The sequence below is a fragment of the Aotus nancymaae genome, unplaced genomic scaffold (genome assembly GCF_030222135.1).
Source record: "Aotus nancymaae isolate 86718 unplaced genomic scaffold, 86718_ANA_hifiasm-v0.15.2.pri h1tg000036l, whole genome shotgun sequence".
NCBI classification, from domain to species: domain Eukaryota; kingdom Metazoa; phylum Chordata; class Mammalia; order Primates; family Aotidae; genus Aotus; species Aotus nancymaae.
Window position 1 is genome coordinate 51,547,531 of NW_026988450.1, and position 15,753 is coordinate 51,563,283.

Below are 15,753 nucleotides of genomic sequence, written 5' to 3' on the forward strand. Positions count from 1 at the left end.
GAAAGATAAGATATCACCTTTATATATTTTGGGGGATTTTCACCCTTTCAGCATCTCACTGCCAAGCTGGTCAATCAAGGTCATGCAGGGATTGTTGGCATCCATTGAGTAGAAAGCCATGAATTTCTAATCCCTGTCAAGATCAGGATGCCAACTGGCAGGGGAAGCTTAAAACAACAGACAGCTCCATTTAGTTTTATTCCTTCCGTTAGAACAAGCCAAAGATGAGAGAGTTGTGCTTCCTTGGAATCCTGTGTCTGTCAATTTGAGGCCATATTATTTGGGCAGACCTGGCACAGGTGTGACCTGATGATTTCCTTGGGGCAGAGATGTTTTTGTCACTCATGCTGATCCTCATTCCCTTGGAATTTTGAACAACTAGAGCTCTGGCATAACTTTATATCATTTTTAGCCCATGCTTGATGGGGCTTCTGAGATTGGGCACTTTATCATGAATGAGCTAAATTCAGACTAGGAGAATTCCCTCAAGCCGGGATCATTATAAAGAGAACAAAGGGATCTCGGTAAATTCACAAACTCAGTTCATACATTGGAAGCTTTTATGGTAACTCTACCCAAATGTGTGCTTTCTAATGAAGTGATGAGTACCCATGCTCTAGCTTTGCTCAGCAAATGGCCATGGTTTCATGCTTTGTGCTTTTCTTCCCATTAGACTGGCTTCGTTGCAGTGAGATTTACTGTAAATTGGTCACCCAAATAATTACATATGTAGGTAGAAATGTGGGCACCCTGGGTATCAAAATTCTCTAATCATCCAGTTCTAGGGGGCTTCCCTTTTTCAGAATTGGCAGTCACCCTCAGTGGGCATTCTAAAGCACCCACTGCTAGCGTTTTCCCGGACCCGGTGCTGTGATAGTGCCAGCAAACATCGAATGCATTATACTTCCCAGGGGCTTTTGTGTACAAAACGTTATTTGAATTCGTCAGTGGCTCGATGGGCTGAATAAGACAGGTGCATTTAGCCTCATTTTTAAAGCCAGACACAGATCCAGAATGATAAAGCAAGTTTCTTAAGTAATAAACTAGTTCTCAGTGTAACCAGGACTAGAACCCAGGTGTGATGTTCTGTTCATTTTTTTTTTTTTTTTGAGACAGAGTTTTGCCCTTGTTACCCAGGCTGGAGTGCAATGGCGCAATCTTGGCTCACCGCAACCTCTGCCTCCTGGGTTCAGGCAATTCTCCTGCCTCAGCCTCCTGAGTAGCTGGGATTACAGGCACACACCACCATGCCCAGCTAATTTTTTGTATTTTTAGTAGAGACGGGGGTTTCACCATGTTGACCAGGATGGTCTCGATCTCTTTTTGTTCGAGACAGGGTCTCACTCTGTCACCAAGGCTGGATTGCAGTGGCACCGTCACAGCTTGGCAGCCTCCCAAGCTCAAGTGGCCCTTCTACCTCAGCCTCTAAGTAGTTAGGACTACACCGTGACTGGCTATTTTTTTTATTTATTATTTTTATTTTTATGTATGCATGTATTTATTTTTACTTAATCTCCAATGTGATGGTAATGCCTGGCTAATTTTTTTTCTTCCTTTTGTCCAGATGGGGTGTTCCTATGTTGCCCAGGCTGGTCTCGAGCTCCCTGGGCTCAAGCAGTCCTCCTGCCTTGGTCTTCAAAAGTGCTGGGATTACAAGTGCAAGCCACCTGGCCTATGGTGGTTAATTTTATGTGACAACTCGACTGGGCCACAGGATGCCCATATGTGTGGTCAAACATTTTGGGTGTGTGTGAGAGGGTGTTTCTGGAGGACATGACATGTGGATTGGTGGACTGAGTCCAGCAGATTGCCCTCCCCAATGGGGATGGGCCTCATCCAGTCAGTTGAAGGCCTGAATGGAGCAAAAGACTAAGTAAGAGGAACCCTTGCTGCCTGACTGCCTTCGAACTGGGACTTCATTTTTTTTCCAGCCTTTGGATTCAAGACATAAACTCTTCCTGGTTCTTGAACCTGCTGGCAGTTGGACGGGAACTACACTATTGGTTCTCCTGGGTCTCTAGCTGGCTGATTGCTGATTTGGGGACTGGTCAGTCCCCATAATCACATGACCCGATTCCTTTTATTCAATTTCATATACGGAAAACATATGTATATATGTTCTGTTTGTTTTATTGGTTCTATTTCTCTGGGAGAACCCTAAAATACCAGGTATTTTAATTTGATCAGTACTCTTTCCCTGATACCGACACCTCCAGGGCACAGTTACCTGTGTGAAAAATTAGAGGCAGTGCTCTTTGAAAACTAACGCTATCATTTCTCAAGCTCTGCTTAAGTTGGTCAGCAAAATGCCAGGACCGGATTAAGGCATCAGAACAAAATTCCCTTAAGGTGTCACCCAGAAGCTCTTGTCTGGTTCCAGGGCTTTGCTGATGTCCAGTGCCCTTGATAAAAGTCTCCATTTTTGTTGCCGCCTTATTCTGAAAGTCTTCTAAAGAGAAAGGGTAGGTAAGAGCCAAGCCAACACTTGCCGGCCCTTCCAGGCTGAAGCATTAGACTCACACGACGGGCCTTAGTGAGGCTTACGTATGTCTGTCTTGATCAGGTCTCTTCCCTGACCCCTTAAAAATGCAATAAAGAAAATTCAAATGCCATGAGACTCTTTAAGAGTTTGGAAGGTGAAGTAAATGGTCCTTCCAGCATTAGCAAAGAATGATGGGAACAAGAAAAAGGCAGTCTTCGGCTTCTCGTCTCCTTTATCTATATCCTGCACAGTATGTAACAACTTCCTAGTTGTTCTCCCTCCCTAAAATTGCAGAGGCCTCTTCGAGACTCCACTTTCAGTTTGGCAAAATTGTTAAGCCTTTTGCTATGTGTCAGGGACTGTGTTAGATGCACATGTAGGGGTAAGCCAGATCCACAGGGTGCTTGTCCTCATGAAGTTTTACGGATAAGGGAAAAAAGACTTTAAGTAAAGGATAATAATAATAATTATTATTATAATGCAAATGTCAAGGTAAAAGGGCAGGGAAGGCTGGGCACAGTGGCTCACGCCCGTAATCCCAGCACTTTGGGAGGCTGAGGTGGGTGGATCACCTGAGGTCAGGAGTTTGAGACCAGTCTGGCCAACATGGTGAAACCCCATCTCTACTAAAAACACAAAAATAATCCAGGTGTGGTGGTGAGCACCTGTAGTCCCAGCTACTGGAGAGGCTGAGGCAGGCAAATTACTTGAACCTGGGAGGCAAAGGTTGCAGTGAGCTGAGATCACGCCATTGCACTCCAGGCTGGGTGACAGTGAGACTCCGTCTAAAAAAAAAAAAAAAGGGTGGAGGGGACAGGGAAAACATTCCCAGCAGAAGACATAGCACATAGGAAGGCTTGGAGCTCAGACACAATGTAGAGTGTAAGATGGAAAGTGGTGTGGTGGGAGGTTGGTAGAAGCCTAAAGGTACAGGGTCTTCTAGACTTGCTCAGACTGCAGCAGCCCCACCTGTGGGTACAGAGCACTTGGAATGAGGCTAGTCCCTACGGAGACTAGACTAGATTTCAAAGATTACAACATTCAATTAAATGTTTTTTAAATAAAAATTTTAAATTTAAATAAGAACTTTTTTCTTTTTTACTTTTTTGATGTGGCTACTAGAAAATTTCAAATTACATATGGCTCACATTATATTTCTGTTGGACAGCACTGTTCTAGAGCATGTTATAATACCTAGACTTTGAGAGCACTGGGAAATTTCTTAAGTGTTTTAAACAGAGAAGTGACATGATCAGGTTTGCATTTTCAAGTGAGTGAGAGATGTTGGATTAGACAGGGTGGCAGCAATGCAGGTAGGAAAAACTTTTAAAAAGTCATAATACCAAACAGCTCTTGTTCTAGTGAGAAATGATAGGCTGAACCATATAAAATCGTAATCTTTATTTGTTAAAAATGGTTGAATACTGAAAGAGCTAACAAGGGCCAAAGACAGAACAACTGAGTCACAAAATAATTAAATGTAGTGTTAGAACTCAAAGAATGCCACAAATATTCAAGTCCATGCTGACATTTAAAAAAAACTGAATGGAGAAGAAACAACTCTTTCTTACAGAATTCCAATTTAATAAATAATGAGGGAATTAGCATATCACAGTAATAATTGCCCCAGGTAAGATTTCTATCAGGATGTTAAAATAAATGGGGAAAAGTGTAAGCAGAAACAGGTTATTTGCATAGTCTTAAAGTATGTTCCTCTGCATATTTAATAATTGTAAAGAGAAACATGGTAAGTTTACAGTGGAAAATTCCAGCAGATAATCACCTTAGCCAAGTAAGTGAGGTTAGCATCACCAGTAATGCATATGGACACCATGTGTTCTTAGGTAAGATGTGCTAAGAAGGGCATTATCACTCTGGGGTATCTTTTCCACATACCCCATAGCCTCAATCTAATCATGAATAAACATCAGACAAACCCACATTCAGGGACATTCTGCAAAATAACTGACAAGTAATGTTCAAATGACAAGACTGAGGAATTACTACAGATTGGAGGAGAGACATGACAACTAAATGCAATTTGAGATCATGGATTAGGTTCTGTAATAGAAGTAGAAAAGCTAGTAAAAAATTCAGTTAGTTAAATAAGCTGTTTCTGCTTCAACTTTTCTCCATTTTAGTATCCTTATGAAAACTTTATAATATTGTACCAAGTTTAATTTCCTGGTTTTGATAAATGTTCTAGAACTATGTAAGGTGTTATCATAAGGAGAAGCTGGATGAGGATACACAGGAGGAGCTCCATTTTTACACATTTCTCTAAGTTTAAAATTATGTGAAAAGAACTATGAAAAGACAGCTGAATATCAGCAATTTCCTGTGGTTCATCTTGACATACAGGTCAGACTAGAAACAATCAAAATTGAAGTGCTAAATCTGCACTAAAATCACATCATAATATGCTACATGTATACTTGTCTTGAGGCAACTTTTTCATCAAGAGCAGAGCCTGCGGCTGGGTGCAGTGGCTCAAGCCTGTAATCCCAGCACTTTGGGAGGCTGAGGTGGGTGGATCACCTGGGTTCAGAAGTTCAAGACCAGCCTGGCCAACATGGCCAGTCTTTACTAAAAATACAGAAAAAATTAGCTGGGTGTGGTAGCGATTGCCTATAATCCCAGCTACTCGGGAAAGCTGAGGCAGGAGAATCATTTGAACCCAGGAAGTGGAGGTTGCAGTGAGCTGAGATTGCATCACTGCACTCCAGCCTGGGTAACAGAGTGAGACTCTGTCTCAAAAAAAAAGAAAGAAAAAAAATTAGATCCTGCTTCAACATTCAACTCAAAAATAATAACTCTATTTGCAAGATTCCTAAGGAAAGATCTCAGATACCAACTAGGACTGTGAAGAACACAGCCAATAGGTGGCACAGTTTCACTGGCCACATCATTACAAGGAACTGGGCATTTGGGTAAGCAGAGAATATGTCAGCCATCTTCCTCCATTCCCGCTTCTGGAGACCTGCCACCACGAAGAGCTCTAGGGGAAGAAGATGGTCCAGGTTCCCGACACCACAGCTACACCAGAGGCCAGCATGGCAAAGCCTCTCTCCAGCAGCTGTGTCATACTTATGTGGTATTAATTTTCCAAGAAAAGTAGCAACAGGTGCACAGATGTCCCGAGACACTTGTCCTACAACTGGTGCCAACTGAGTTCACGGCCCCTTACCATGGTGTTTGTTCAACAGTGAGGCAGACTCTAGGTCACTGGTTAAGTTGGGCATTGTGGAAGATGTTCTCCTGACCACAAGGAGATTTCAGTGCAAGCTAAAATAGTAATCTACAAAATTATACTCTATAATCCTCTACACCAAGTAGCATTTACAGCCCTTAGTTCTTTTTACTGATGAGTGACTAACAAGTGTTTCTCTTCAGAGGTGGATTACTTTTCATGCAGCTTAAGTACCAATGTTTACTGCATTTAAGGTTATCACTCAATTGAGTTAACTTCTAGAGGTGAGCAATTTACTCACTATTTAATAAGTCAGCCTTCTTTTCATTTACCACAGCAGTTTCATTACTTGTAATTATTCACTGTGGCGTTCCCTTTAACTTGAATACTACTTAACAAGATTTCGCTGAGAGCTGGGGCTATTTTTCAATCCCAAATCATCAAAATATTCAAGAATCTTTAAAAATTAGCACTTGAGGAGGCCAAGACGGGCAGATCACTTGAGGTCAGGAGTTCAAGACTAGCCTGGCCAACATGGAGAAACCCCATCTCTACTAATACAAAAATTAGCTGGGCATGGTGGTGCACACCTGTAATCCCAGCTACTCTGGAGGCTGAGGTAGGAGAATCGCTTGAACCTTGGTGGCAGAGGTTGCAGTGAGCTGAGATCATGCCACTGTACTCCAGCCTGGGCGACAGAGTAAAACTATGTCTTGAAAAATAAAAATGTTTAAAAATTAAATATTGTTTCTTAGAACTGGCTGGTTCACATATTACCTCACCAAATAGATATTTGGCCTCACATCATATACTCTCTAAATTGATTCATGTTAAAGACGTATTTCTGCTGTTCTAAATTCGAATGAGGCCCTTAGAGAAATTCAGACACTAAGTCCTTAGATAATATAAGTGATCAATGTCAAGGTGAGAGAATGGTTTTTAAGAAATGCAATGACCAATTCTATATACCAAAGGAAAATTCTTTATTGTAAACAAGATATAAAGTACAACAAAATAATGTGCAAATCGTTAAGTCACAAGGATTTTTTTTAATTAAAAGAAAACTTTTGTTTTCCAAGGGTCTGAGTTTTGATGTCAGAAATCTATACCCAATATACAAAAACAATGTTAAACGGGAACATATAGTGACATTTTTCACTATATATTTTAAACAATTTACTTTTGTTTTGCCACTGTGTGTATCATCCACTATATAACAGAATAAAAGAGAAATACTGTTAACAAAAGTGAATGTTCTAATAATAATTTTCCTACCCACCTACCTCCACATCCCCAAAAAATTCCTATAAATTAACAGGACAACATTTGTCCACCTGTGAATAATGGTCACTAGTTTTCTAATTCAATAAAGCACACATTATATCCTCATAAGGGTACTTTACCGATGACATAAGCCATCTTTTTCAGGAAGTTATCTAAAATTCTTAATATCCCTTCTTTATAATATATATTTTCATCTTCAGATTTTTTTCCTAAACAAAGTGCAGTGTATCTTAGAGTCTACAGAAAACACATTGGTATACAATTTTCGAATCTACACAAGAAACTGCAGGCAAACTAAAGTTCAAAGCATAATGAAATGCCTAGATACAGTCATTTGTTAAACTTTCAAAACAAAAATGCAAAAACAAATTGCAGCTATGCTTCAAAGCAATTAAATTAAGGAGGATTCCAATTCTTTGGGCCCTCTTAGCAATATACAGCCATTTAATTCCAAATATTCACAATAGTGTAAAAATGATAGTTCTAGATATATTTAATCACTACATCCACGATGTTGACTGGAAAGACTAGGAATAATAAAGAAGATAACTCTAGAAAAAGATGACAATATTTGTAATAGTACAAACTGATTTTACATCTCCATCTCTGTACCGTAATGTTTATTTCCAGCCTCCATATTCTTGAAACCAGTGCTTCAGAAGAATCACATTGAAAAGTTGGTCTCAAGTATAAACAGCAAAAGTAAAGTAACAAATGTGCACACAAATTCAAAATCTGTGCTACCTGTGTTGACCTCATCTGAAACCTTCAAAAAATATTCAAAGGAATAAAAGCTTTCTCATCTCTCTTATGTGATAAGAAATGAAACCTGCCATTCTGTGACTTGCCTGTGGCCAAAGCCCTTTTTGTCACCTAACCCAGGCTGGGCCTTCACGCCAGGCTGTGGGCTTCTGCTTTAAGCCCATGTTGGGGGGCCACAGACTTGCAGTGGAAGCATTTTTACATCACCACTGGCTCCGCTGAGACCAAAGTTAGTTCTGACTCTTCACTTTCTAGTCCGTCACTGTGTGGGAGCAGGGGCTGGAGGTAGAGCAATGTCGTTTAACTTGCTCACTTCCATCTGCCAGTTTGGTAGCTTCTTGGCTGATAGATGGCGCCGGGCATGCTTGGTCAAATGGTCACTCCTCATGAACCGCCGGTCACACATGGGGCATGCAAATTTCTTCTCACCCGTGTGGGTTCGCCTGTGTCTGGACAGTTCATCAGAACGGGCAAACCTCCTCTCACAACCTTTCCAGCTACAGCTGAAAGGCTTTTCTCCTAAAACAAAGAAATACAAATCATTGCTATGCATAAGACTGCTGTAAATTATATGTTCACTTCTATCTAAAAGTATATGAGGAGATGCATTTTAAATAAAAGCTAATATAAGGCAATAAACTGTCAAATGAATATGAGATATTTATTGCTCCAATTTCAACTTGTCACTCGATCACATTTACAAAAATCTACCCCTCATAAAATAAGGCAGCTGGGTGGGGTGGTATGCACCTGTAGTCCCAGCTACTCAGAAGGCTGGGGCAGGAGGATGGCTTGAGCCCAGAAGTTTGTTGAGACCATCCTGAGCAACAGAGCAAGACCTCATCCCTTAAAAAAAGCCAACATGAAAAGACTTCTTGACTTCAACTATGATTCAAAGGCTTTAAAGATACCTTACTAAAGTAACTACTCAGACATCTACAGAATCATCATTTGAGAAACTGAAACAAAAGCACCCTGATAAAGTTTTTGTTTACATACTTAGTTATTTTTAAATTATTTGTAGAGATCAGGTCTCACTACACTGCACAGGCTGGTCTTGAAATCCTGCACTCAAACAATCCTCCCACCTTGGTTTCCCAAAGTGCAGGGACTATGGCACTTGTGAGTGGCCTCCAATAAAGCCTTTTGGAGGACCTTGCACTGGTAAATACCATCTGCTAAACTTGCTAGGGCAAGTTCTTCATTATCATGCTGGGTTTGCATGTTGATCACAGCCAAAACCTCTTCATCTAAACATTAAAGACATAAATAAGAAGCGGCTGGTACCTGTGTGTGTTCTCGTGTGGGCCTTCAGATGGGAACTTTTAAAGTACGTCTTGCCACATCCTGGGTGGCTACAGATGTGACTTCTTATCCTTGATGAGTCAATCTGAGGAGTGACTTTTGCTGCTGAAGGCGAAAACCCAGGAGCAGGGGCAATGGGAGAGAGTCTGGTGCCATTTGGGCTTACCACCGGAGGCTTTGAGCTCTGCACAACGGGCTGGGGTACCACAAACATGACTGCGCCTTTGGGGACTTGTGTGCCCATGAACACAACAGGGGGGCAAACGGCTGGTGGCTGGCTGGGAGGAGTGCTGGGAACGACTGTTGTCACAACAGGGTTGTTGGCAGGAAGGGGAACCATCTGGCAGATGACCGGCATAGGTGGCACTCCCCCTGCAGATACTGCAGGTGGAGAGACCAACACTGACTTCTGCTGTGGGGACACGGGGGCTGGCTGAGACCTGCAGATGACCGTCTCTGAGGAAGGCACAGAAAAGTCATAAAGTGCAGCACTTGCTTTCTCATCAGCATCTGCCACTGTGTTTTTCTCACACTTGGATCTGTTTGGTGACACAGCAGCACATGGTATGTTCTTTCTTGCAGCCTCAACATTTAGGTGGGTTCTTCTTCTAAAGGAATTGTCCTGATAGTTGAGGATGCTAGCTGCTTTCACTGGGCAGGACTGGTGGTTACAGAGCTGAGCATCAGCTGTATGACGAATCACACTTGTTGCCTGAGCCTTGGGGAGTTTGGGGACAGATACTGGGCTCTTTTCTTCCTCTTTGAAAGGTGCAGCAATGTGAGGTTTGGCAGTATCTGAGAGTGACTTGAAGTGTACAGTAGATGGCGCTGGTGCCATCAGATTTGACACTTGAGAGGGTTCAAAGTCAGAAGGACTGTAAGGTGGAGTCAAACACTAAAGAAAAGGGAAATATACAAGCATAAGAAATCTATGGTCCATTATGTAAATTTTAAGAAATTTTATAATTTACATCTATCTTAAAAACAATAATACTTACAAATGCTGGGATTGTATGAAAATCAGGTGTTCCCGGAAGCAGATTCTCTTCCTCTGACAAATCAGATACTGGTGTAACAGGTCTGTTTTCCACATATTTCTTAAAATCAGACTTCCAACTGCAGCTCATTGACATAAGTGCTTCTACAGCTTCAAAATCACTTTTCTCTGCAGTTTTGTTCCAGGAATACATACTCTCTTTTGACCTTTCAGAAATCATTTCCATTCTTTCCTCCTATAAAAACAAGAGGAAAGCTTATAAGCATATTTTTTTGTCATCCAAATGACACACAGAGAAATGAGCAAATATTCCTGTTTTTACAACTCACACAACTTTCCAAGTTAAAATCAGATTTTCTTCTCACCCCTACTCTGATACGAAGTTCAGCTACACTTGTGAGGTTGGTAACCCAAACCTCACAGTAGTGGCAATAAAGTCTTCCTCATTCTTTCTCCAACACTTAGGCTTTAACACTGATATCTGTTCATGGGAGAGAGACACACCTATTACCACTAAAGGGACTAAGATTATCAATGCATTTGTGATCCAAAAAGAGAAGTATTTGGCTATGAAGAAAAAAAAGTTTTATATAGACTTTCCAGAGTAGCTACCTGCAACTAGAGTCATACAAAATAACTAAGGGAGAGTGCTGCAAAAAATTTATCTTTTAAAATATGACAGGAATGGTATGAGGTCTTTTGAGGTACAAATTCCTGATAGAAAAAAAGAAAGCCAAAATCTTCTAATAAAGACAAAACCTAGTCAAGCTCTGGCCTGTTGTTATGGATGTATTGTTGGGTCTCACCTTTGGAAAGTCACTTTGTACTGTGGGATAAAAATTTTAAAAAAAGGGATTTTTTAGGCTATCTTACAAGTTGAAATTGTATTAAGATCTAAAATTATTTGATAATTTGATTATGGTAAAGAAAGATCAAATGAAATATGTAGAAAAAATTCTACTGCTTATTTTAATCAACTTTCAACTTCTCCATATTTGTGCTCCCTTTTACTGAACCTATTTGACACAACGGTTTGCCATACTTACCTACAACTTAGCTAATGCAATACTACTAAAAACTGGATAATAAAAAAAAATTAATATTCGACTTGGAATTTGCAAAAACTGACTTTAATGATTCAGTATGATCAAAACAATCTATTTTAATTCTTGAAAGAATTAAAATGTGCTGCTTAATGACAAAGTAACAGCACATGCTTTGCACTTATTTGTAGAACTCCTACCTAATGTTTTACATTAAAGTTCTTTTTACTACACTTAAAAAAATGGTACTACCCACTATTTCTATTTTCAGTTAAAAAAAAAAAACTGTCCAGACTCGTTTGGTCAAAGTAGAGATTGTGTAAAAATACCAAGAAACATTCTTTACACGTTGCAAGGTATTATTCTCAATACTAGTTTTTCAAAAATGCATGATGCCTCCGTGTTGAAATCCTAAGAAAACGAGCCATTGCTCTTGAAATATCGCTAACAATGCAATTGCATAATCACGCCCGCCTTTATGTAAGCTGCAATGGACAGCGCGCTCGTGACAGCCCCAAGACGCCAATGCAAAGAAAGGAAAAATAGGCAGGCGGCAGAGAAGGAGAGCGTGAGCTGGGAAGGACAGGAAGGGAAACAGGGAGGGGAGGAAAGGGAGTGGGGCGCGAGGCAGGAAAGGGAAGCAAGGGCGGAGGCGCGGGCGGGGGAGGCAGACGAGGGGCGGGGGCGGACGGCGGAGGAGATCCTCGCAGGCGGGGACCGACGGATGGGGCCGCCCTAACCTCAATGAGGCCCGCGGGTGAGTCACTGGGAACATTCCTCGCCGCTCGCACGTCCCCGCGCCCCTGCCCCCGCCATTGGCCGACCGGCTCGGCGGCCCGGGCCCGCATTGGCTATGCGGCCCGGAGAGGGGGCGTGGGGGAGGAGGGGGCGAGGCATGTGAACAAAGCGTGATCAGCGGCTGCTCCGGGCGGCGCAGGAAACGTGAACTGGGAATTGCCGCGCCGTCACCTTTCCCCTACTTCCTGAGCCCGCTGGCCCCCGTCCGCGCCCAGTCTGGGGGAGGGGCCGTGAGCGCCGCCGCCAACCGCCCGGCCGTGCGCGCCGGGCCCGCGGGGAGGGGCGGGGCCGCGGGCGCCAGGCTCGGGGAGGCGCCCGCCCCTTCCAGCTCCCCGCGAGCCGCCGTTCCCTTAGGAACCGACAGCGGGGCCGAGCCTCGCTCCCGCCCCTAGCGGAGGCCGGGGCTGGGTCACTCGGGGACGAGAAGCTCCCCGGGCGCACCCGCTCCCGGCCCACCCCCAGCCTCCGCCTCAACTGCGGGAGGAGGAGCCGGGTCCCCGCGGAAAACCCGGCCGCCGCCCTCCTCCCGCCGGCAGCCCCCGGGGACCCGACAGAGTCCTCGGCGCTTCCCGCCCACGCGGCCCACGGGACCTCAGACCACCCCGTCTCTCCCTGCAAACGCGGCGCCCCCTCCCCGTGACTTCCGGCAGCTCCGGCCCCCTCCCGCCGCGCGTCTCCACGGGTTCCCAGACGTGCAGCCCCCACAGGCCCCGGCTCCAGACGCGCGGCCCCCGCGTCTCGCAGCCCAGCTCCCCCCGCCCACTTTCCCGCCCCAGCTGCTGGGTGCCGCTTCCCACCCTCCCGCCCCCGAGGCGGCTCCCCGCCTCTTCCAAGGAGTTGTCAGAAGGCGGCCACCTGCCCCAGCGTTGAGTCCCCCCTCCAGACGTCTGGGGGAGCAACTCGTCCCCAAGGCGGTCGGCTGACCCTCGTGTCATCCCCCGCGCCGACGCCAGGAGCCCCTTCCCCCAGCCCCGGGCTATCTGCTCAGCAGCCCCCGTCTTCCAAGCCTAGGTTCAGACCCCCAGGATGGTAGCCCACTCGCCTCTCCTGTGGACACCCCGCCTCCCGAGCGCTTGCGAGCAGCCCCCTCCTACCCTGGCTCGCGTTCCTCATCCAGACCGGGCATCTCTCCCCGGCGCCAGGTGCAGGGTAGCCCCCTTGTACCTCCCACGACTCCCCTTCCACCCCGCACCCCAACCTCGCTACAGGGCGACAGCCCCCTCCCCACTCCTCCCTGCTCCAGTCACCCTCCTCCTCACCTGCCCTCTCGGGTCTCCCTGCGGAGTTGCCCCTTCCCCTCCTCAGTACATCTAGAGCAAGACCCCGGTCTCCGTCTCCAGATCCCAGCTCCCCTCTTCGACCCCCTCCCCAACACACACGCCCTCACTAATGCCCATAGTCTGCAGGCAGGAAGCCCCTTCCTTCCCCAAGACTCCGCTGCAGCCCCGATTCTCAGGCGTGGCTGATGTCAGGGGCTCGTGGTTCGCGCCCCCTTTAGTCCCCCAGACACGACTAGGCGAGGAAGCACAGGGGCATCCCCAAATGACTTACCGCAGTCTGCTGGAGAGAGGCACCGAAGTTGAGCATGGTTGGCTGCTTGGCCGCCGACGGCGAGCTGACTGGCTGCTAGGCTGCTGACTGCCTGGCCACAGACGGGCGCCCGGAGACTCTCGACGCCGCTCCCGCCGCCGCCGCGCTCCGCGCCGTCTGCCCCCTCCCCATTCAGGTAGCCTCTCAGCCTGCCCCGCGCCGCGGGCGGGGGAGGGGGGCGGAGCCTGAGGCCGGCCAATCAGCTGCAAAGGTGTGTGAGGCGCTGGCCAATGGGCTCGCGGGGCCACGCGTGATCAGCGACTGCCCGGCAGCGTGAAGCTGGTGTCAGTGGAGCGTGTACACAATCCCCGGCAGCGTGTTCCCTCGGCCCTGCCCGGGGGAACTCCAGCGGCCACCTGATTCAGTGACGCCCCCTGCCCTCGCCCACTCCTCGCCCCTCGTCCCCCACCCCTGCCTAGAGAGGCGGTGCCGCGGGCGGGGAGGCGCGGCAAAGGCAGCGCGCCCAGGCACTGCGGAGGGCCGGCCCCACGTGTGGGGTGGGGAGGGATGCCCGCTCCGCCCCGTCCCTCCGCGCCTGGCCTGTGCTCAGCCCGCCGCGGAGTGGGCGGGACGCCGGGCAGGCGGGGGAGTCGGCGGCTGCCAGCCAAGGTGTGGGAGCCAAGAGATTTGCATTGGAAGCGCCATCCGCTTGCACGTCTGACTAGGAAGCAGAACCCGGTGACCGACTGAGCTGCATTTCTGAAGCATTTGCTAGGTTTTGCCTCGCTGAGCTTTGGGGAGCACCGGGGCGCGGGGCGGAGGACCCTGTCACAGAGCCGACACCTGCTCTCTCGCCCCTCCCCCGCCCACGCCGGGCCGCGGGCTTGCCCTCCCCATCTGCAGCGCCCACAGCGCCTGCCCGCCCCGCCCATCCTTCTTCCTGGGCAACCCAGAGGGTGGCGTGAGGACTCCTGGAAGCCCCGAGGACGGAGCCGGGGGCGTGGTGGGGAGCCGCAGACCTGAGTTTTTATCCCCCTTGGGCACCGACATTCGGCTGCGGAATCGAGTTTGAGCTCGGTGTAGTTGAAGTTTAAATTGTAGCTGTTTCAAAGGTAGACCCCACCTCACCCCCATCCCTGGACCAAGACCTCTGGAAGCGTCCTGCCTGGAAGCCGGTTGTGATGAGGGGTTTCCTGGGGTTTCCAGGCTCCCACTGGAGCACGCCTGGAGGTGGATTTGCTGGCCGTCTCCTGAAACCGCCACCACTACCGCCCCACCCACCCGCTCCAGCCGGTGGGAGGCTGGCTGGGTTTCTGAAAGGAAGCCGCCTGCGTGCTGCACCCGGGGCTGGGGCTGGGGCCTTCTGATCAGGAAAGCCCATGGCTCTGCTTTGGCATGGATTTGCCCCCTTTTGACCGTTTGTGCATGATCACAGCAGCTGTTGTTGGAGAGGAAGGCAGTGACAACGGGGCTTATAGCAAATCAGAGATCTTACCTCCTTTGGACAGGCTGAACTTAAGGCAAAAATCACTGTCCTTCCTGCGAGCACTCACGTCTCTAACTGAAAGGCTGGTAATGCAAATAGCATTAATATCCCAATAATCACAGAATAAGCATAAAAAGGGAATTAATTGTTTTAGAAACTGCCAATGCTATGCGTATCTTCGAATTTTTTTTTTAATGTATCTAAGGCCCAGGCTAGTGAACAATAGCAATAGTAATGATAATAATACCCTCGGCCAGGACCAGAGAGGCCGGGGGCTGCGGGGATGAGGACAGAATGGCCTCCTGTCACTGCCCCTCCCAAGCGTGCTGGAGAGGCGCCAGCTCAGCAGCCAAGCAGTTCTTCCTGTCTCTCCCCACCCCATGTCCCTGCTTCTGTCTGCGAGGTGTCCCTCCCCACAAGCTTCCTTCCGCCTGGGCTGTCCCATCCTGTTGACCCAGCCTGAGGGCTGGAGCAGCTGGCCCTGGACACTGCAGCGGGAGAGGAAGCTCCTGTGTGCCCCTCCGGCAGGCCTACCTTCCTTCCTGTCAGGGCCCTCCCCTGGGGTGGCCTCTGCCAAACCCTCCAGGCCAGAATCCTGTCCCTTCCTCAGGAATGTGAGGCCTGTTGGCCTGGCTCCCCAGCGGGCAGAGAAGCAGGGAGCGGTCTTGACTTGTGGGAGTGATTCAAAACAGGAAAGAAAAGAGAAAAGGGGTAGGAGGAACAGTGTGGTAGTGGCACAATTCCTAGAGATTCAGAGAAAGATGTTTCCCAGGCTCCTCAGACTCAACATATCCAAAACTAAAATTGCTGTTTCTACCCCTTCCTGGATGCACACCTTGTCTCCTTCCAGCCTTCACCTTCTCTCTCAAAGCCCTG

The 15,753-nt window shown here is 47.3% G+C and overlaps 1 protein-coding gene across 1 annotated transcript; it reads right to left on the reverse strand.

The window, feature by feature from the left end:
* Positions 1-6,631: 6,631 nt before the first annotated feature.
* Positions 6,632-13,572, reverse strand: KLF10 (KLF transcription factor 10). Its single transcript, XM_012455874.3, has 4 exons — positions 13,413-13,572; positions 10,022-10,255; positions 9,006-9,918; positions 6,632-8,237 (listed from the first exon to the last, which is right to left on the reverse strand). Exons 1-4 carry the CDS (start codon positions 13,446-13,448, stop codon positions 7,978-7,980), a joined length of 1,443 nt encoding a protein of 480 aa, XP_012311297.2. The 5' UTR covers positions 13,449-13,572; the 3' UTR covers positions 6,632-7,977.
* Between the last annotated feature and the right edge of the window lie 2,181 nt (positions 13,573-15,753).